The sequence below is a fragment of the Panthera leo genome, chromosome A1 (assembly GCF_018350215.1).
Source record: "Panthera leo isolate Ple1 chromosome A1, P.leo_Ple1_pat1.1, whole genome shotgun sequence".
In the NCBI taxonomy this organism is placed as follows: Eukaryota; Metazoa; Chordata; class Mammalia; order Carnivora; family Felidae; genus Panthera; species Panthera leo.
The window spans coordinates 7,737,946-7,761,007 of record NC_056679.1 but is presented as its reverse complement, the minus strand read 5'-3'; the positions used below and the strand labels follow the sequence as shown (position 1 = coordinate 7,761,007).

The 23,062-nt window shown below is 38.6% G+C and overlaps 1 protein-coding gene across 14 annotated transcripts in view; it reads right to left on the bottom strand.

The window, feature by feature from the left end:
- Nucleotides 1-553: 553 nt before the first annotated feature.
- The window catches only part of PAN3 (poly(A) specific ribonuclease subunit PAN3), a 131,429-nt gene continuing 108,920 nt past the window's right edge, over nt 554-23,062 (bottom strand). For 9 of the 14 annotated variants that reach the window (XM_042940298.1, XM_042940447.1, XM_042940399.1 and 6 more), the window contains 7 exons: nt 22,358-22,523; nt 21,120-21,210; nt 16,531-16,670; nt 13,659-13,788; nt 13,163-13,227; nt 5,983-6,121; nt 554-3,530 (listed from right to left, as the gene is read on the bottom strand). In XM_042940298.1, coding sequence (XP_042796232.1) covers nt 3,390-3,530; nt 5,983-6,121; nt 13,163-13,227; nt 13,659-13,788; nt 16,531-16,670; nt 21,120-21,210; nt 22,358-22,523 — 872 coding nt within the window. In that variant the 3' untranslated portion in view covers nt 554-3,389. The other 5 variants (XR_006202961.1, XR_006202965.1, XM_042940614.1 and 2 more) reach the window with 5 other exon arrangements.

Sequence of the window (23,062 nt, the reverse complement as noted above, 5' to 3'; positions counted from 1 at the left end):
TATGCTATTCCTGAGTTTGAGCCCGGGGTCAGGCTCTGTGCTCAGGCCAGGCCTGGAGCCTGTTTCAGATTCTGCGTCTCCCTCTCTCTCTGCCCCTCTCCCGCTAGCACTCTTGTCTGTCTCGCTCTCAAAAATAAACAAACATTAAAAAAAAATATTTAAAAAAAGAAAAAAAAAACAAACCAAAAACGAACCTACCTCATAGTCTGAATAATGTTTCCGGAGGACTTGGCGGGAAGGGTACTCTTCACCTGTACAGTAAATTACCCAAGTACTGAATCAGAGGCTAGCCATATCTTCTTCCTAAACTACACTGTAAGCCATGTGTTATATAGAAACGTTTGGGTAGAACTATGTACTTCATAAATAACAAGTACAGGTATCTGCATTCTCAGTACCCAAAATAGATCCAAGTAGGCATTTAGCAGATACCCGGTAAACGAATGAATAAACCTGCCACCACCGTTTCCTCCAAACACACAGGAAATGTTCGGCCTTTTAAATCCTGGACATAAGACAAACTTAACCTTGTGAAATGAACTGGTACCCCCCAAAAGGACAAACTTCTCTGTAATTCTTTATTAAAAATATTGCTGTACACATAGAGACTGAAAACAGGATTAAAGGTGAATAACCCATATTGGGGTCATGACATTAGAACTTAACATACTGGTGCTTTTAGGGAAGTTGTTGACATCCAAACCACAGAACCAAGGTCAAAAGCAAAATACAAAGGTACCCTCAAAAATATTTACAATGAAGTAAATACACTAACAGAATTTAAAATAGGTACAAAAAATCGAAATGACCAACGTTACATGATTTCAAGGGTTGTCCTTTCTGTGCTTTGATCTGTCATAACAGGAAGGTGTGGGAAGTTTGTATCCTTAATTTGACTACTCTCAGATATTACAATCTTCCTATGAATTAAAAAGACTACCTTTTAGACAACCTCTTAAGTGGAATTACACTATGGAAAAGAGGGCTCCCCCAAAAAACACCTAAGCAGAACTAATAAGAGTTCTACTGGAAACCATTCCCAATAAAAACTAAATGAAAAATAAATATAAAACAAAGCTTAAAAAAAAGATGTATTACCTGACACCAACTGTTTTCTGGCCGACAATATTTACTCATGAAAACAGATCAGCTGTCCACCTTTATATTCAAGCCAAGTCCTGAGGTTACTAGGGGCTGAAGCAAACTAGCACTTAGGATGCAAACATTCTTGGGTTTGTGATTTGAACCTGCCTTGCAGAGGGAAGTTTGCTGGTCGATACAGGATGAGAAATTCAAGCCCTATTTTACCCCTGCCCTTCCTTATTAGCTTTCACAAAACATTGGTCCACAAATTAAATTTTCAAAAAGTTCCCAGACCCCAAAACTAAAATAGATGATCCCCTTTCATTTTCAAAGAAAACAATATTGGAAAAAATCTCCAGCCCGCTTATAAATTAAGCATTTCATATTTCTTCTAGAATACAAGTAGTTCTTTTTTGTACAAAAGAATCACAATATGATTTGTCAAAAAACATATAAAAAGACAGCTGCTCTTCCTCAAATACATGAGCTAATGATAAAAGACTTTTGCATGTTAATGTCTCCAAGTTCATGTTCCTTTTACATAAAAAAAGAACATTATGGTGGCAAATGTTAATCATCCTTTGAACAGTGAACATTATGTTCTCGTAAAATCCATCCAGATCAAATGCAATAATTGATTTTCTTTTGAACTCAACAACTGATGCTACCAAACGTGGACTCAGACACACTTGTTAAAATGTGTAAAGCATGTCTGTAGTCTTCAAAGCTTTCAGGTGAAGAGAGGTGTTTTTTTCTTGATGCAAATCTCAAGGCAGAGAAAATCATTTTAAAGCTTATAAAAAGTGGACAGAGAAATATTAAAAACTTCTCTGAAAACTACAAATATGAGCAATTATTAAAATTGAAGACCGTAACATCAGTTGCAAGCGCTTGGAAGTCTTTCCTGACCTTCTGAGTTTCCACGTTTTCTTCATAGTTGCATGGTGAGCACCCAGTGCTAGTAAAACATTCAGTGCTGGGAAAGGAGACAGAGTCTTCATTACTGTGTTTTTGTGAAAGAAAACTCCTATGTATTTGGCAGTCTTCAGTATCAAAGAGTAGGTGTGTCATTAACTAGAAATTCCACGAATACCCAAGTTTGGCAACAACTGCACGTCCGAATATTAAGAAAGTTAAGAGGAGGAAAATTCCAAACTTTTGAGATTGACTTATTCAGGAATATCCCACATAGTGAAGTTATTATCAAAAGTACTATTACTTTGGGCTAAGCAGTGACTGCAAAGGCACAGCAGATTGTTATCCCTCCAGATTCAGGCTGTAAAACTTCAGAAAGCTCTCGATGCCAGACCACTGCTGTGTTTCATTCACCTTCCGAACAGCGTCTCTGTGTCTGTATCCAGTGTAAAGTACCATAATAAAGCTGTGGTTCCAAGAACAGAACTTTATACAAAAAAAGCAAACTGGAAATAATCTAAAGCAATATACTCCTGAACTTCAGGCCTCTAACGCAATTTACCTTTTTTCCCATTAAAAAAAAAAAAAAAGTTGCATAAATGTTAAGTATGTCTGACGAGCAGGGAAACACCTTTTTAAGAAAAGACTCTGGATGAACCTGGAGCCCAGAGCTCTGTGTGCTCCTGTGTGTAAGTTCCTGTGTATCCAATCCTTAGTCATAAAGGATTTAAGTCTACTAATAGGGGAGTTCGTATCCCACAATCCACTGACCTCTCTTTTGTCTGTTCTTAAAAACAAAACAAAACAAAAACCCCAAAATCTCCACTTGAACTAACAGCGGTGGCAGACAGAGCTTGCACCCAGTACTCTTACAAGGATTATACACCACACGGTGCTTCTGTGAAACCATTTACCTGGTCCATTACGTCGGTCAGGGCAACCCATCCCCCAAAGAGCCGATGCCGCAACCCTCAGTGACAAAAATGCTGCCCATCGTTGTTTCCCAAAAATGTCCTGGCAAACAGTTTCCCTTAGTAAGTAAGTATACAATGTGGCAAAAGTTCCAAGATCAGAAAAAAGTCTTTAAAAAATTAAAATTAGTGCATACACAAGGGGAAAAACACAACAGCCGGAACGCCATTCACCTGATGGCGCTCCTTGATCCAAAGTATTCTTCACAGATCCGGGCCCCCATGGCAGCCACAGCTCTAGGCTAAGTGGGACATTCTTCCTCTCGGGTAGCAGTGTACCTGACTGAAGTGCAAGCAGCCTGCTCATCTCCTGTCGGGTTTCCCAAATGTGGAAGGAGAGGATGAGACCAGTTCAGCTGGAGTGCAATTTGCTATCGGGTAAGGTCCTCAGCCGTGTCCTGCGTGCTTCTTCAGCCAATACTACAACTGCCCATTCGCAGCTGCAATCAGTTCCTGGAAAGTGTTCTCGAAGCAGCGCTTTAAGTCACTGTAAGTCACCACAAGTACGCTCTTCTCGTCTCTGGAAATGAGGCTTATTTTTTCTGGCACGCCAGCATCTAACTGAAACAGACGGAGACGCAAAACACGAAGTTCATACCAGGCACGAGACGATCCACTTTATCTACTTTAGGACAGCTTCTGCCACACTGACAAATATTTTAAAAATTTCTGTGCTGTGCCCTTCTAGATACACACGCTCGTCAGTGTGCACACTTCTCAACGGGGATGTTTTTTAAGCAGTCCTGTGTTTCCACCTAGCTTCCATACTTCATACCTGTTTGCATTATATTCCATCCTTTAATTATTCCCCCAATACTTTCCGTTTTTGTTGCTCTGTTTTGTTTTGTAAAGTAAGCTCCACGCCCAATGTGGGGCTTGAACTCATGACCCAGAGATCAAGAGCCACATGCTCTACCCACCGGGCCAGCCAGGTGCCCCAATATATTCCAGCTTTTTGGCATGACGAATTCTAGTGCGCCGAACACACTCGTCTACTTAATTTTTTTTCTTCCGTGGAATTACTTCCTTAGGAGAAACACTTACAAATATCAACAATGAGCCAAAAAGTACAAATAATTTTATGGCTGAACACATAGGGCTAAACTGCTGTCCAAAGGGCATCAGAAACCACTGATTTATGAGTTGTACCAATTTACAAGCTGCTCCCTATCAAATGCATGCCTTGATATTTTTATTTACATTTTCAGGTATTACCAAATGTTTTCATACATTTACATATGTTACTTCCACTTGTGCGAATGCCAGTTTATGATCTTTACCCATTTATCTGTCAAGATTTGGTAGTAATATTTTAATGAGGTCTTTAAAAAGCATTTATACTAATCCTTAGTCCATCAAATAAATTATCTTGCTAGGTTTTCCCTTTTTTGGGTTAGTTTTCAATGTACATTTTCCTTCCTTTTCACTCATTCATTCATTAAAATGTTTACAAGTTACTAATTCCGAACGTTCAAACTTTCAAATCACTTTACCAGCTTAATTTGTTGTAATTCCCACCAAAATACGCTATGTAAAGTTTTAATTTTTAGATCACCAATATGGCCATCCATGCTTTTTAATTTGTTACACTCTTCCCAAACTTAGAAAATTACCACATTTTCAGATTTGGGATAAATTTTATTTACTCCTAGTTATTTTATGAAGTCAAACAGAATTTTCAAGTTTTTAATTATCCTCACATTCATTAAATAATCTTCACTTCAGATACCTATCTGTCCACGACTTGATTTCACAGGATCTAGCTGTCACTGTTTAAGTAGTGCTACGTATTTTTAATTACTGGTGCTCTGATACACGGATACCATTTTCTAAACTCTGGTAGAATTATTCTCCACTCATTGCTTTTAAGAAAAATGTTTTCCCCTTAAGGGAAAGGGCAAACAAATACATGTCATACTAGATTAGTTCAATGGTACATTCAGTTTGTTCTGTCTTAATGTCGATTATTGACAACACTCTCTTTAAAGAGTTTTAAGGAAATTCAAACAAGGCAAAGGAGTGCTTAAAAACAAAAACCACATTCTGCCTGAACAGTTAGCACACTGAACACGAACAATTCTACACCATGTACCATGAGGCATTTTCTCCTCTAGTACTTGTAATTTAGGGACAGTTTAGACCAGGGGTCAGCAAATGGTTTCCATAAAGATGGCCAGACAGTAAACGCCTTAAATTTCAGGGCCGCATACAGTCTCTGTCACATATTCTTTTTAGTTTTGCTTCTGCTATTTGTTTTCAGTCTTTTGAAAATGTAAAAAAAATTCTTAAGTTGCAGGCTCTACAAAAAAAAAAAACAACAACAAAAAAACAAAACCACAAACAAAAACAAAAAAACAGGCTGGCTGTCTGCCCATTTTGCAGACCCTTGAGATTTAGATATAAGCCTACATACAAAAACTAATGTTTACTTCTGGAGACCCATTCTACACTCTGTAATTCCAAGTAATTCATAAGGAAAATGCATTCCTTCCTTCCTCTGTGAACCGTTTCTCTCCTAGCCCTTTCAAAAACAAAAGTTCACCTCTCCAGTGAATTTATGACGTGTCTCCATCTACTTAGTTCATGTCATCACCTAATTCTCCACTTAGAACACTGGGCCTCCTGTGCTTTTGTTATTGTAATATTGTATTACTATGCCCACAGTGAACAGTAAATGAACAGATAACATGTATGGACATCCAACATGAGACTCACAAGAAAGCAATTCAACTGTTAAAAAAATACTTAAACATAAAATTTTTGTTTTTCCCACCCACTGCTTTTGTGACGTTTTATCACAATAAGATGATCCACAATGAAAAATTCTGTAATTATTCATGAAGATGTCAAAAAGGCCTGCCAAGTCTAGAAACTGTTATTAAGTAGATACACCTAATAATTATTAATAAAATGTCTTTTGGCTACATAGAATACATCTAACTTCTTAAGTCTCTTAGTATTTATAGAAAACACAACTTTGCATTGTGATCTTAAAAATCCAGATACAAATTACCTTGTTAAGACAAGAAATGATATGGCTGAGGTCAATCCAAGGGGCACCTGCTTCTGTCACCTGATGGAAAAGATGATCCCTAAAGAGTTTCAACAGATAACGGTCTCCAGTCTCCGACCAGGTAGGATCCTTCTGAAACCTGGGGGAAGGTAATATTTTACCTCAGTAACTCATGCTGTATGCCACATGGCTATGTTGATTCTTCAGACTCAACACTAGTTTGATTGTTTTCTCTGATAAATAAGTTAAGTACCGTTTGTGTGTCTGTGTCCGTGTATGTAGTGTTTTACGGGTTGTTTTTTTTTTTTTTAATCCTCCAAAAGTTATAGGGAGGCTAAAAAAATTGGCCTTTTTCAAATTTTATGTGCCAACTGCCAAATATTAAAAAAATAACTTCACGGGGCCCCTGGGTGGCTCAGTCAGTTAAGCCTCTGACTCCTGACCTCGCCTCAGGTCTTGATCTCACAGTTCCTGAGACCGGGCTCTGTGATGACAGCAGGGAGCCTCCTTGGGATTATCGACTTCTCCCTCTGCCCCTCCCTTGCTTGGGTGCTCTAAGTAAATAAATAAACTTTAAAAAAAATAATAATTTCATAGAAAATGAAAGTATATGAAACCCAGTTTCTATTTCTTAAGGGTAACCGACCCTTACACACTATTTTATAATCACTTCCTTAGGTAAATGGAGGGAAAAGAAAAGGTCTTTAAAAATCTTTAGAAATAAGTTGAAAGAGATTATTCTTTTCCTCTTCTCACCTTTAGGATATAGAGTAGAGAGATAAGATCAGATCTGTCTTCTACTTTACTGGCAGCAAAAAATAGAAAAATGTTTAAGGAAACAAAAAGCGGGTAGATTTTGGTTTCCTACCATCATGAGCGTATGTGAGAATGAGCTGTGAAGAACCAGAGAACTGACCAGATGATCAGTTAGTGTCCAGTGACCTCTGGAACTTACGATCTAGTGAGGAAAACAGATGTTCAAAGAACCAAAACATGTTTTAAGTGCATATTTTGATAAGGCCATTAAGAAAAAGGGAAACGGTACGGAACGTGAATTCACCTAGGAGGACAAAGAAGGCTCTCCAGAGGAAGCAGTGGATGTTCCTCCCAGAGGAAGGACACCCTAGTCAGAGGCATCAGTATTTGCGAGGACAGAGCATGCCGCACTTCAGAAACTTAACAAAGGTCAGTGTGGTTGGAAGGGGCTGAGGGGAGGAAAAGAGAGGCCAAGAGAGGGACAGAGAGTAAGAGCAAGGAGGGGGGAAGAGAAAAGACCAGGGCAAAGAGGGACAGAAGGCAAGACAGGGGAGAAGAAAATTAAAAGGAAAAAAAAAAGACATATCTGAAGCAAAGATAAGAAGAGAGAGATCAAGCTATGGTTAAAAATCTAGGTGTTTTCTGAGAACAAGATGGAGGGACACCTGGGTGGCTAAGTCAGTGAAGCATCCTTGGTTTTGGCTCAGATCACGATCTCACAGTGTGCAGGGCTGCGCGCTGACAATGCAGAGCCTGCTTGGGATTCTCTCTCTCTCTGCTCCTCCCTCCCACACACTCTTTCTCTCTCTCTCTCAAAGTTAATAAATAAACTTAAAAACAGATGGAAAGCCCACCATTTGGGTTTTAACACAATCCTAAGAGTTTTGCAAAGATCACTCCAGGGACTGTCCATTAAAACGCTAATTAAACACATCCATTTATCTCTGTTTCCTCTCAAAACCCCACCAAACTGGCAATGAATGTCTAATAAAGGATATAATAAACACACAAGGACAAAGTGATCAGAAGCAACAAAAGAAGAAAAATCCACGAAGAAAAACTGGAAAGATGAAAAACAGGCTGGTAAGTGGTATGATGAGCTGACTTGAAGAAAACTGACCGCTAATGCTACAGAAGGCACAAGAAGGGGGAGCCACAGAAGGGAGCCATCGCCGTGAGGCCAGGCAGGGAAATCATGAGGTACTACTGAAAGTGCAGTATGGGCTCAAGGTGGAAACAGCGGAATTGATGGAAAATTCTATAAATAACAAGTAGATAACCTCTCTCCCATCCCTGCCTCCATTTCTGCTTTGCAGAAATTTTCCAGAAAAGGTACCGGAAATCTCTCTAGACAGGGTGAACAAAGACGCTCCCGCCCCAGGGTGCCAAGAAGAGCAAGCGATGGCAAGTAAGACCATTCAGTCAACCCCTCGTGGCTACTTGGCCATCCAACGCTTGACCACGAATTTATACTACAGAAGGTTGGAAGGTTATTTTCCGGATGCTAACTTGCCCAAGGGAAATTCTGACACTTAAGAGTATACCAAAAACAAACAAAAATTATACATCACAGCATCACACTGCTTTACCACACATTCTACAATCTCTGACACCACCAGGAACTTATCAGTAGCTTTTTAGATGAAATTCTTTAAATTTCTTTAAAATTGCATTTACTTAGCTTTTTAGTAATTTCCACACCCAACGCAGGGCTTGAACTGACGACCCCAAGATCAAGAGTCGCATACGCTTCTCACTGAGCCAGCCAAGTACCCCAAAAAAGATTACTTTCAACATGAACACATAGCCAGGATCAGAAATCCACTGGAGAATGAAACAGAAGAAACTCATTTCCTATGAGGCACTGCAGGGAACAGAACAAAACTTAGAACAACAACAAAAAAAACCCTAACCAAAATCTGTAATTGAGACTCTTGCACAAACAAGAATTAGATGCTGTAAGACAGAAACGTTTAGAGAGGGGCGCCTGGGTGGCTCAGCCGGTTGAGCGTCCAACTTCAGCTCAGGTCAGGATCTCATGGCTCATAAGCTTGAGCCCCGCATCAGGCTCACAGCTGCCAACACAGAGCCGGCTTCTGATCCTTTGTACTCCACTCTCTGTCTCTACCCCTCCCCCAATCATGCTCGTTCGCTCTCTCCCTCCCTCTCTCTCTCTCTCAAAACTGAGTGAACATTAAAGAAAAGCATTTAGAAAACAGAAAGTTCTTGAAAATTAAAATTATGACAGAAGCTTAAAAATTCGAAGGATTGGGAAAAAACCTTTATTTTTAGACAAAGTAAGTTGAGATAATTACCTCAAAAGTAGAACAAAAAAATACAGTACAGAAAACAGAAGGGAATATTAGAAAATTAATGACGATGGTCTAATACCTGAGTAACAGGAATTCCAAAGAGAGAAGCTATCAAAGAAACAATGAAGACAACTTCTCAGAGCTGAAGGACCTACGTTTCCAAGATTAAAAGGGCCTGCCCACCCTGCTGATTCATCAGAATGAATAAAAAACCCTACACCAAGGCATCTCACTGTGCATTTCTGAACATCAATAAAGAGAAGACCCTAAAAGCACAGAGGAAGGGGAAGGGTTTGAAAAGAAAATAGATTTGAATCCGGAAGTTAAAAGACAGTGGAGCAAAGCTTCAAATTCTGACAGAAATTATCACTACTATTACTTAACTATGTACTAGAGATACCAGCTAACACAATCACTCCAAAGCAACTGAAACTATCGAAATTAGAAAGTAGGAAATGTAACTACAATTATTTGAAGATATGACTCTGTATCGGGGAAACCCAAGAAATCTAGCGAAAAACGATCCAAACACTAAGGTATCTGGGCACAAATTTTACAGAAATTGATAAATTTCACGTGTACGATAATAGGCAATCTAAGAAGAAAGAATGGCAGGGGTGGGGGGAGGGGAGGGGATTCCCATTTACAACAGCAACAAGAAAAAAAATACCTGGTAAACTTAGTGTGCCACAACAACATAAGAACAACTTAAGCACTGAAGGACAGACAGTAAAGTAGGTGTGAATGAATTCAACGATATATACCATTGTCGTGGTTACGAAACTCAACATCTACAAACACATATGCTCCTTAAGTTTAATAATAAACATCTCATCTTATAAAATAAAAATACCACCAGGTTTATAGATTTTTTTTTTAACTAAAAAAGCTGATTCTAGAATTTATACAGAAAATTAAAGTTTTAGGAAACAACAAAAAACAATGAAATGAAGCTGAGAAAGAATGAACACTACCAGATTTTAAAATGTCATCCAAAAAAAAAAAGTTAGTCATGAAGGGGTGCCTGGTTAGCTCAGTCAGTTAAGCAACCATGCTTGGGATTCTCCCTCTCTCCTTCCCTCCCTCCCTCTCTCTCTCTGCCCCTCCCCTGCTCACTTGCTTACTCACTCTCTCTCAATAAATAAGCAAACATTCAAAAGAAATGACAGTCATTCAAACATTAATGTGAAAGAAGTACCGTCTTAAACCAGTGGGGAAAAGCTAGACTATTCAATAAATAGCTTTTGGGCCACTGGAGCATCTTCTGAGAGGGAAGGGTGGGGGAGCTGAATACATACCTTATATCCTATAAATATTCCAAATACATAAAAATTTAATATGGGAAGAAAATAAAACCGTAAGTACGCTAGAAGAAACAATGAGAAGATTCCTGTAGAAAAGGCCTTTCTATGATTCAAAACCCAAAAGGATAAAAGAAGTTTGATCAGTTACACTATGTATACAAATGTCTGCATGGAAAAAAAAAACTGAGCAGTCAAAAGAGAAATGACAAATTAAAAAGAAAATGATCAAAAAGGACAAATCTCTCCAGCTCCTATAAATCAAAATGACAGACAATTCAACTGGAAATAAAAATGAGCCAACAATACGAACAAAGGAAAAAAAAGGAAACAGAAACAGATCAAAAACATAAAAATGACAAGCAACATGCTCATTAAGAGTAAGTACAAAATAAAACTGCACGGAGATTCAATTTCGCATCCATCAGGTAGACAAAAATCCACAAGCTTGAAGAAGCAGTGTTGGTAAAAGGCTCTCTGCAAGGGTTTACGGCCACAGACCTAACAACCACAACTGGGTCTATCTTTATGCACACATACAATTAAGTATGCATAAGTCAGTCCCTGCAGCACTGATTATACCAGCAAAACAGTAAAAACAACTCGAATGCCTACTGATCAGGAACTAGAGCAATAAATTATAGCATGTCCACAGAATGGACTATTACATGGCTATAAATTATGGAGGCATAGCATAGTGGTTAAGAGCATAGACTCTGGAACCATACTGTCTGGATTTGAATTCTGGCTCAGATGCTCACTTATTATGTGACCCTGGAAAAGGTATTTCACCTCTCTATGCCCACACATCTCTGTTAATCGAGAAGACTAATAGTACCTGTATCACAAGGTAGTTACGGGGATTGAGTTGGGACGTATTTGTAAACTATTGAGAATAGTGTTTGGTATACACTAAACATACCTAAACAAAAAGATTTCCAAAATATAGTTAATAAGGAAAAAGTAACATACAGAACACTGCATGGTTTACAATTTGTATATATTAAAAAGTAAGGAGGGGATGAAAGGAATTAAGAATGTATCATTGTAACTCAGGAAGAATATAAAATAAAGATTAGTGGGAGAAAAGGGAGAGACTGGGGATGTTACAGGTGTGAGAGATTTTTTCCCACTGCAAACCCTTTTCTACGTTTTAAAAAACTGGTTCATATTAACCTATTCAAAATTAATAAAAAGAATTTTCCCAGGACAGTCTAGAATTTTATACCCAGTTATACTGTCAATAAGTGTAAAAATAGAATAAAGATATTTTCAGACTTACAAAGACTCAAAAAACTCACCTTTCTCAGGAAGCTACAGGAGGATGTGCTCCAATAAATCAAAAGAATAAATCAAGGAAAAAAGCAAGAAACAGGGTATCCAACACAAAGGGAGAGACAATGAGAATTCCCAGGATAATAGTGAAGGGAAGCTCCAGTTCTAAAGTGTGAGTGTGAGCAGGCTTAGAGCTCAACCAGCCCAGATAGGAACAGAAGGACAGAGGCTCCGGGGGCAATTTCTCTAAGGGGGAGAAAAAAAAAGGAACTGATAGGTTACCTATTTTTGACCATATGGGAAGGTGTTTTGTTAACTCTGGCAAAAAGTCTGGAATAAAGTGGTGGCCAATATTTTTTCATTTGCTTATTAGAGTTCTATAATAAGGCAATTATTAACCCGAGGAAAACAAAAATCAAAAAACAAAATACAAAAGAAAGGAAATATAGTCATGGTTTACTCTGTGGTGCAGCTATGAACAGTATTTACCCTGTTATACTAATGTCAACACTTTTAACTCAAAACTTATGGGTTCAATGGTAGAATGTGAGTGAGTGAGTGAGTGAGTGTGTGTGTGTGTGTGTATGTTTAGTTAAGGAAAGAGGGTATGAAAGATAAAGCCTCATCCTACACAGGACAAAGTCATTAGCTGAGTTAAATACTTAAAAAAAAAAAAAAAAAAATCAAGCAATAGTATCACAAGCATATTATTTTTAAATAAAGAGAAAAATGCCAGAAGAAACAACTTGAAGGGTTTTTGGGGGGGTTTTTGTTGTTGCTGTCATCTTCTCTTCATTTAGAAACATTATCAGAGAAAATACGAATTGAGTTTTGTAACTGTGAAGAAAGGTAAGTGAATATGAATTTTGTGGTCAAAAACAAAATCCCTCAAGCAGTATTTATGTGTCACCTATCTCTATCAACAGAGGTAACATTCCTGAAACAGAACTTATACTACAGTGAAAGTAGCTATAATACTGTTCAACCTGTCTTTGACAATCACTATTTAGTACAGACGTCAACTCTCCTTCTTTCTTGAACGTACGATAAACTTTAACTTACAAATGAGGCAGAACTAAATGACAAATAATGAAGGGTGGCAAGGCCTTTCCAGTGTCACTGATATGACAGCTGTATGTATTGTTTATGTGATGTTCTTAAATAGAAGATAAGGGGCATGCAACAATTAGACATGTCTGAAATCTCTAATCTGACTAAGGTAAACTGAACTGAGCAAGCTTCAAAAAGGAGACAGGGTGGAGGCAGTACTGACGGTCATAAAATGTTCCCTCATGCACAAACCACAATGGAGCTTTCTAACAGTCTCTTTTCTGTATGGGTATGTGTGTGGAATCCCTAAGAACAACCACATCTAGGCTGTAGGTAAAAAACAGCATCCTAATGGCTGCCAACAGGCTTAAGGTCACTTCACATGAGAATTTTTCTCTTTCCAAAAAAACCAGTAAGAGTCAGGTATACTCATTCTTGTTAGTGCATTTGATTGAAATCATATTGTAAAATACTGTAAATCCTTACTCCGGCCTCTCATTGATTGTTCCCAATTTTGCTAGAAGCCTAAACAGTCTTCCATTTTGAACCTCCTATAAGACATTTTAAAAAGAGAGAGAATGTTAATATTCCAGCAAAATTTTATGAACCTGGTATCCTATACCAATATTACCTTTAAACCGTAAATCCTAATATCCCCACCTTTTGGTAATCATTTTGAATGTAACATGTCCATTTCATTCAATATCAATACTGAAGATGATCATGCAGCTGGCCATTTTTAAGAATGGTTAAAGTTACATGGGAAAAAAAAAAAAATCAAGATTCTGTCAATTAACTGGAGCAAAGCCACAAACAAAAAGCAGAACACAAATGCCCAGAGGACATAAGAAATTTAAAAAAATTTTTTTTAAAGTTAAAAAATATCTGTAAACAGTCCTAGCCAATTCAGCACAAAAATTACCGTTTTCTAACTCTTTGCACATACAGATGTCATTGTATATATCTTTTTTTAACTCTTTACCTTTGCAAGGTCTTCCTCTATGACATCATTTCTCATTTGAGCAGCATCCAACTGAGTATAAAATCGAGCACCAATCATGGGCATGATGTCATTTACACTTCGCATCCTGTTTTGGTCAGTCAACAAATACCTAGCGAAAATAAAGAATCACCTGAACACCAAATGTGCAATTTAATTTTTTTTTAATTTTTAAAAAATGTTTTATTTATTCTTGAGAGAGAGAGAGAGAGCGAGCGAGAGAGAGAGAGCGCATGAGCAGGGGAGGGGCAAAGTGAGAAAAGGACACAGAACCGGAAGCAGGCTCCAGGCTGCCAGCACAGAGCCCGACACAGGGCTTGAACTCACTCACAAGCCGTGGCGAGATCATGACCTGAGCCGGAGTCAGATACTCAACCGACTGAGCCACCCAGGAGCCCCTCAAATTGTGCAATTTAAAAAAACAAACACGACACACAAGCACATAGCTATCTCTGCTGCCATCACAGTAGTGTATACAATTCGAAAAGATTTTTTTCATCAAGTCAACCTCACTTTTAAGCGTTGATGATTTCTCTGGGAAATTTTAAGAGCCAATGGAAGAAACTGTAAACATGTCTCTTTCTCTACATCTTTGCTATTATGAAAATGAAAAAGGAAAGTTGAGTATGGTTACACCTCACCGTTTGCATTCTCAAACCCTTCCTTACAACAGTGGGACATGAAAAGACTGTAACAAGCTTTTTTGGAGGGGTGAAATAGGGGGCGGTTGTAGGTGAAGAGATTTTTCCATTTGCTCTTCAAAATAATTTGTGTCGGGGCGCCTGGGTGCCTCAGTCGGTTGAGCGTCTGACTTCGGCTCAGGTCACGATCCCACATCTTGTGGGTTTGAGCCTCACACTGGGCTCAAACAAGGTTCCAACTTTTTAGAAAGGTGCCCTCTGCTCTACAGCGTCATTTACCCGTTGTCATCATCTATTTATTTCGGAAAAACTGTCACGCACTAACATATATCAGAAGAGGCCAATTTCTCCTACCATTATAACTGAGGCCAAAAAACCCCCAAAAACCAAAAAAATCCGTTTCGAAAAGCGACCTGCTAGAATACAAAGAAGACCATGACCTACTTCTGCCTATTCTGACAGGTGAGCCGTTTCCTAACCACCCTTGGGACGGGAGCCTCCTGCTCTCGCACTCTCTGCTTACAATTCTACCCCATTTTCTTCAGGGGACTTATCGCTACCTGCCAACATCTTACATGTTTCCATGTTTGTTACCTCCTCCCCATCAGGGTGGAAGCTCCAGAGGTTGGGGGGTTTTGTTCATCTTGTTCAAGGTATCTTCAGGGTCTGGCACAGGACAGGCATTCTTTTTTAAATAAAATCCTCCTGTGGATAATCTATGCCTTAGCTATTTATCTGTAACTACTGACATATTTACATCTAACTACTTAAAGTTATTACAAGCTTTGTGACTTTGACAAGTTACTTTACCTCTCTAAGCCTCAGTTCTGTCATCTCTAAAATGGAGCTAACTTATAGGGTTATTGGGAAAATTCATTTGTATCAGTTAGAAAGTGCCTGATACATGGTTTACCGCTCTATAAAGTTGTTACTTAGCATGCAAGTATGGCTTTTTAATTTACTTTTGATTAAGGAAAATTTCAAACATTCATAAAAGTAGAGAGAACACTATAACAAACGATGTCCATGTACCCTTTGCCCAGTTTTGACAATTATTACCGTATGGCTGGCTAGTTTGTAACATTTATATCCTTTACTCTCAAGTTTTTAAAAAGGAAGTTTGGAGATTACTACTTTGAGATGTTGCAAATGAAGGCCAGGAATTGCTGCTGTGAAAATACGTGAAACAAATATCTTCACTTGAAAGAGAAATCATGTGAGTATTCCCCGGAAGCGGGCAATCACTGGCTTCCGGTGCTCGGTCACAAGCGGGACACTTATGCCAGTGTAACAAAGCACGAGTGGGCAGCCCCATCCTCTAGCCCTCAATTTCGTATCCGGAGCTAGTCCAAAAAGAAACTGAATCTTCCAAGACGACACAGAAAAATCAGAAGGAACAGCTGAAAACTAAGGCACTGAAAAGGACCAATATGCTCCAGCTGCTTCTAGAACATAATAGAAAAAATTTCAAGAGATACCGTAGCATCTGTTCTCTACAATCACTTCTAATGACAGTAAGAATTATGGCGGTCCACCCTCTGGAATTCCCCGATGTTAGATGTGTCTGAGACACGGAGAAGTCCCCCTGCGGTGACAGGAGTCCACAGTGGGGCTCTCCTAAGTCAAATGCCTTTCAAGGACTTCTTGGGAGTCTAGAGATACTGGAGTAGAAGCCTGGGACCCTTACATCCATGCTTTCCGTAATGGCTGTTTTGGCCACAGAATCTGTGACTGGATTACATCTGAGGTTTATTTATGACAGCTCGCACAAAGAGAACAACCACTCTCTAGAGCAGCACTGTCTGACAGAATTTTCTGAAATGATGGGATATATTAGCCAGAAGCCACATGAAGCTTTTGAGCTCTTGAAATGTGGCCAGTGCAAGATTGATTTCTTTATTTTTAACTTTATTGTATTTTAATTAAACTAAGTCATATGTAGCTAGTGAATACCAATGCAACCTCAGTGGGTACCCTCTGACCAAACATTTAAAACATCAGTAACTAAACACATTGGTTCATGAATTTATTCAAGGAAATATACACTTAACAATAAAAATAAAGAAATTAAAAGTGTTTAACTGTGTTTTGCCTGATTTTGAACAGTAGGAACTAAAATAATAAATAGAAGCCCTCTTAAAAGGCCTGTGTGGAAAAAAGCTGTCTTATCTCGTACGATCATCATATATGTTTAATTGTGCATTACAACTTACAGAATCAGATTCTTCAGGTCAGAGGAGTAGTTGATTGTCACCAGTTCCATGGCTTTCTGTAAATTCTCTCGCTGAATTCCTGCCAAAGAGTTGCAAGCCAAAGCCAACACAACTTTTCCTAATGATATCAGATCTGCTTGCTGACATGAAAGAATAAATATAACTTTTAATTTTTATTTTATACGTACAAATTTAACACAGTGACACTACTGCCTGCACGGAAAAAGCACCTTTACAAAGAAGCTGCAAAACTCAGCACAGGGTTCTCCAATATTGGTGCTCAGAGTCACCTGGGAGCTTGAAGGGGCTTCCCGAGCCTCTCTACCAGAGATTCTCATTCGGTAAGTCTGGGGGAGCAGGCCCAACATTTTTAAAGCACCCAGGTAATTCTGATAAATGTAGTTAGGGCTATACTCTAAGCAATTCATATGCCAGCTACAGAATTGTTGCTTCAAAATTAAAAAAAAAAAATTATTTAGATAGAGCTGACATTCTTATTAGTAAGGCTGGTTACCACATATTCACCTGACTATGATCATTACAATCTATAACATGCCCCTCTCTCACTTTCCATCATGCCCCAAATACAATGGGAGTTTGAAGAATTATTTGAAGAAAAGTTACTCCATTATTCAGAATGTAACATAACTATTACCTGATTTCAGGGTATGCTCTTTAGAACATCGAGAATGCTGCCAACCCCAATGACATCCCATCTGCCCTTATTTCCAAATAGCCCATTTTTACTCACATTATTAACAGATCTTTGAGCTCTGTAACCACCTGGTTTCTTTGTCTTTCTTTTCTTTTCTTTCTTTCTTCCTCTCTCTCTTTCTTTCTCTATTTACCTATCTATTTTTTTATGATTTACCACTGTGAGGCTTTTGCTCTAAAAGGATTTTCAAAGATAGCTGGCTACATTGAGGTAAGCTCTCTATTACCTGTCTAACTCCAGGAAACAGAATGGTTATCCCAAGTGGCCCTTCTTGGCAGGTAACTATTAATAATTTTATGCCTAGGAGAATGGAATAGCTCCGAGTTAAATAAAATCATTTGAAGTAATTTTGACAGAAAACTTCTGTAAATCTTCAAAATCTGAGACCTGATCTCAAATATTGGATACATTTACTGAATACTGGTCTAGTAAAAGGAGTTTTCAAAGCTAGCTATACATTAAAATCACCTGAGGAGCTTAAAAACATCAAACAGAAGAAGTAACCCTGTAGCTATCCCTTCACTCCAATTCTGGTATTATTAGTCTGGGTTAAGATCTAGGTGTTAGTGTTTTTCAAAGCTTCCACCACAGTTCTGATAATGAAGTCAGGATGGAGAACCACTGGTTTTGTGGAATGTTTATACATAGTATAGTTGCAAAACAGGCAAATATTTCAAGACAGTCACTAATGAAACTTTAGCACACTACAGCTATCCTCAACATTTTACGCAAATAAGAAAGTATAAAGAAGCCAAACTCCATTACTAACATTAAAAAGTTCAAATTCAAAAATTCATTCGGTACTAGCATTTGTGAATTTGACGCTCTGAACAGGAGACCCTATTATAATCGGTGGGAAAACGGATTAGAAAAACTACTTTGACTCTATTGTGGTAAGAGATGCCAAGGATTCATGTCAAAGAAACTTTTTAAAACTTCACTTGTGGTACAGACTTAGGAGCCCAGAAAGGGAGGAGGTAGGGTGGCACGGGAGGGAGCGCTATTACTGTTCGATCATTTCTGTTCTCGGAAGGGCACTGCCATGAATGAACCCAAGAAGGATTCCCCTCAGTCATTCTCAGGATCAAGTAAAACATTCCGAGTTATAGTAATGAAACCATAAAAATCTTGGTCAAGACAAATTGGTACATGTAAATGCGAACTGTAAATTTCTCTAAGTGTTTCAATCCAATATCCTCAGCAAAGCACACTGAACGTTGCTATTATTTATCAGGTGTCTGAGCAGCACGTACCAACACACAGCCTCCCAAACCCTTAAAACAACAGAATTTTCAGTTTAGCTCCACCCTCAATTGATGCTGTAACTAAACCTCCCACCTAGAACATTCCGGTATTCCCTAGTATGAGCCAGGAAAACAAAAGTCCAAGACAGCCGAAGGACTGGATGGGTTTTTAAAATAAGAACATCTGATTTTTGAGTGTGTCCCACCACTTTCTAAAGCTGACTCAAGGTGGAATACGCACGTTTAGAAATAAAGTCTACAGGTCACATAATCCAGATTAAATTAGAACGGATCTGTTTTTAAGTAAGAGGTTAATGACGTCCTGCTTAAAATTAAGAGAGTTCAACATCATAAAAGCCCAATAACTCTCCTTTCCTTATTTGCCAGCTAAATAATTTTCCATTTGTTATTTTGCTTCTTACCTCCATCTGGTTTTTCCCCCCATTTGTTGAATTCTGGAGGTTTTCCCCCCACTCATTTTCAGTTTCTTCCTGATTCTTGATTTCTTGATTTTTCTGATTCTATCTATGGCTCTACTTATGTCCACTTTACTGAAAGTCAGTCTCTATTCACGTGTCTGAAACAGACTATGAAAAATAGACTACAAGAAACAATGCACTCCTTTCTCATGTACCCTCTTCTCCGTAAAATCACAATCCCCCACTTGGGACTATCTTTAATTCTCTCCTTTACCTTCCTATAAGCTGTGTGAAAAATCTTCCACACATACATAACCCACCCCCCAAAAATTAAGGAAAAAAAAATAAAAAGAAGAAAACCTGAGATATCCTTTTATTGCTGGAAAATAAAGGGAAGGCGACAACTGGTTGAAAGCAGCAGGCAGCTCCTAATTTACCAATCAACTGCCCCAAGTGCTTACTGAAGAGTTGTTTGTTTGGAACTCTGGGATTACTTTTCCTTCAAAAGAGTTTTTCAAGGTAACTACCTGTCACTAATGTAACTGAAATGATGTACCTCTACAAAGAAAAAATGGAAAATAATACTGCTATAGTACTCACAGAAAACCAAAATCAAACCAGCCTTATACTAGAATTTTCTTTTAAAAAAAGGAACTCTATTCAGAAGAGACAAGAATGACATAGTGTAATGCTGAACGTGTAAAAAAACAAAACTGCAAGGTGTTTCGTCTTTTAATGTGGACATGGGGTTTCCAGATTCTTGTTAGATGACACTAGTTCCAAACAGTGTCTGATTTCTCCTCCAAAATTTTCCTGGATGTATATTTTAACAGCCAATACTTAGTCTCTCTTAGAAGCACAGAGATCAAGAAGAAAATTGTTCAGAGCCAGTCAGGCACTAGGTGGAAGACAGAAGAAGGAAAGTAGCTAAGAACCACCTAGAAAAGAAAGAGGAACAGAGCAACCCCCCTGAGGCAGACTGCTGCTGGCAGAAAAAGGCAGTCAGATTCTTCTGTGCGCCGCCCACTAGATGGCGCTACCAACCAGGACAGCTTGGCTGCCGCCCAGTTTAGCTGGGGGGAGGGGGGAAGATGGGTCACGTCCGCTTCCAACCCATACAGCTCAACGTGATGAGTGTGGCTCTACCTCTCGGGGACTACACTGTCCCCGGGCCAGCGGGAAAAGAGGTTTACGCATGAATTGGATCACTAGGCATCACTCAGACTCTACTTCTCATTCTCTCTCTTCCTTTTTGTTCAGAAACTTTGGCTTATAATTCAGCGAACTAAAATCTCTCAAAGATTTAAACTAAAGAAGTTGCAACGAGAAGGGCAAAGAAAAGGTGAAGTGTTTTTCTCCTGGACTTTCCACATAATTAAGAGATTCTGCCTTATATCAGACCTCTAGAGGTTAGTAAATGTTGAGAAACACCAAAAATTTCTTAACACAAAAAGAATGAATAATACGGTCTTAAAATGGCAGCTGCATATCCTCCAAAAAGATGTGAAGTATTGCAATACAGACGAAATGACCTGAAATATTTACTTTATGTACACATCACCTGCACAGAGCAATTAAGGCAAAAGCAACTACACTTAACGTTCCTTGCAGAGACAGGCTCTTATTCTCTCACGCCTTGTATTTATCAAGAAGTATGAAACGAACAGCTAAGACGAAGAACATAGAGGGGCCTAAACCTATGCTAGTATTATGACTAGACTAGAACCAGATTCTGATCGTGTAAAAGAAGGGAGTACGCAAAAGAAAAATTATTTAGAACATGTCGATACAACAATAGTCCTTCGAAAATATTTCTAAAATGTGTGGATTGGTGGTGGGGCAGTATCTAAGAGTAAAAATAACACCTGTGATTTTAACACATTAAACAAGTGGGAAAAAAAGTAAAATGTCACTGAATATGATCTATTCGCCAATTACTCTGTTTTAATCTATGTTGAGGACTTTCCCGACCACATAAACATATTTTCCTCCGAACGCTTAGTGTCTGACACTGTCGTTAACTCTCTGCATTCCAACTGATAAGGACTCTGCACTACACACGGCAGTGATTAAGAAATACATGTTCAAAGCTGACCTAGAGACACCCCCAGAATAAACTGAAATCTAGACTTAAAAGCCCCACTCCCAAATAAACAAAATCTTAGAAAAAAAGCCTTAAGTTATTAAGTGTCCATGTTCACTCTTACTCACCTGGTACTGCGCCATTAATGCCAATGGATTATTATTCTGACTGTTATCAAATGTTAAAACATCAAAAACTCCAACACAATTTACTCGCAACCTTTAAAGACCAGAGAATTTAAACAAAATTATTAAACTGAGATTTTAAAAAAGTTCAACATTTCCTATATTAGGAAGGATCTCAGAATCTTATCTAGTCTAACCCCCTATCCTACCCCCATATAACCTCTTTCAACCACCATTTTAGAGATGAGGTAATTAAGGCTCACAGATACCAAGCGATAGGCCTACGGGTATAGAAGTCAGTAACTGATAAGGCCAGGACTGGACTGTTACTCACACCTTCGACTACCAGGCGAGTGGTCTTTTCACCACACCAAGCTGCTACTTTATCAGTGATTCATTCACGAAAGAGAACTAATTAGCTTTCTAACATTTACTGAAGATGTATTAGGCACCATTCACGTGTATTGATCATTCGGTTTTACATGTATTAGTCATTTAATCCTCTCAATAATCTCACGACACAGGTACCTTGTAAGTGTGGAAAGTAGAGACACCAATAGTCTTCTATGGTTGCTGCACACACAGAAGTTACAGAATTTGCTCAGGATCATACAGACAGCAACTAAGGAGACTCGGTATGATGAACCTGGCTAACCAGGTACCAGACCTTGAGCTCGTTGTGTTATGCTGTCCAAGAGAAGTCTCAAAATCACAGCAACTCAAATAAAACTCTGGTGAAGTCAAGGGCTGTGCTCCTTAACTTGGTATCAGTGGTCCTCAAAGCACTGGACCCAATGAGCAGCAACAGGATCGCATGAGAACTTGATGGAAATATAAATTCGCAGGCCCCACTTCAGATTCACTGAAGGAGAACTCTGGGAGTGGAGCCCCATCACGTGTGCTTGTTAATGAGCCCTCCAGGCAATTCTGTTTCGTGCTACAGTCGGAGAACCACGGTTGTACACAGAAAAGGTATACGGATATCACTTCTACATCCAGCCCCTGACCCTAACTATGTATACGTCCCAAACTTTTACATGATTCCTGGTTAATGACCAGGCATTGTATTCTTAAGAATTCAACATTTTTTTTTTTTAACTTACAAATGGACTCAAAGTCACAGCAGTTCTTCTGGATGGAATATACGAAAAGGTAGAATTAAACGAATCATCATGCTTTGTTTACTAAACTGTCACAGGTTAGATGCTCAATGAAGAAGCCAAAACTAAAAATGGTGGTACCTTGTTTTGCCAGTTATCAGAATCTTTGTTGGGTCCATAACTCGACACGCCAAACCTGCTGTGTGAATGGTACGCAACGCAGAACTCAGTTGGACAATATAGGCCCAAATAAGAGATTCTGGCAATAATCCGGCATGCTGTCTGGGTAATGGTCCATCATGTTGACCTATACAGCAAATAAATAAAAAATGACACCTTTTAAGTAATCAACTAAAAGACTAAAGAAGTCGAACCAAAGTTAACAAAGAAAATCCATGCATCATGGCACAACTTGTCAATATATATACATACACATAAAATTTAAGTTCAGTCTGTTAGTAAGAAGAGACCCCCAACTTCCTATTCATGAGATTATACCTTTATGCTGTCAGCAGCAGCACAACTCTCACTGAAATGTTTTCTGTGAACCTTGTAATTACTGAACAATAAAGAAAATTAAAGGATTTATATTTAATGTGAACCAAATAAATGTAAATTCTGATTAAAAACAGGAATGATGGATATTATTTTACTTAAAATGTGGATAATCCTGGCCTATGTTATTGTTCAGGCAGGTGAAAACTGCTCATTCTATGCCTTGAAAGAAAAATAAAAGCCTCTACTATCATTGATGCTGAATGTTTTCTTATTCTCCTTAAACTGCTCATCTCCTCTCTTACAGCCATGTTAGTTAGGATGACATCTGACTCATAAAAATATAAACGT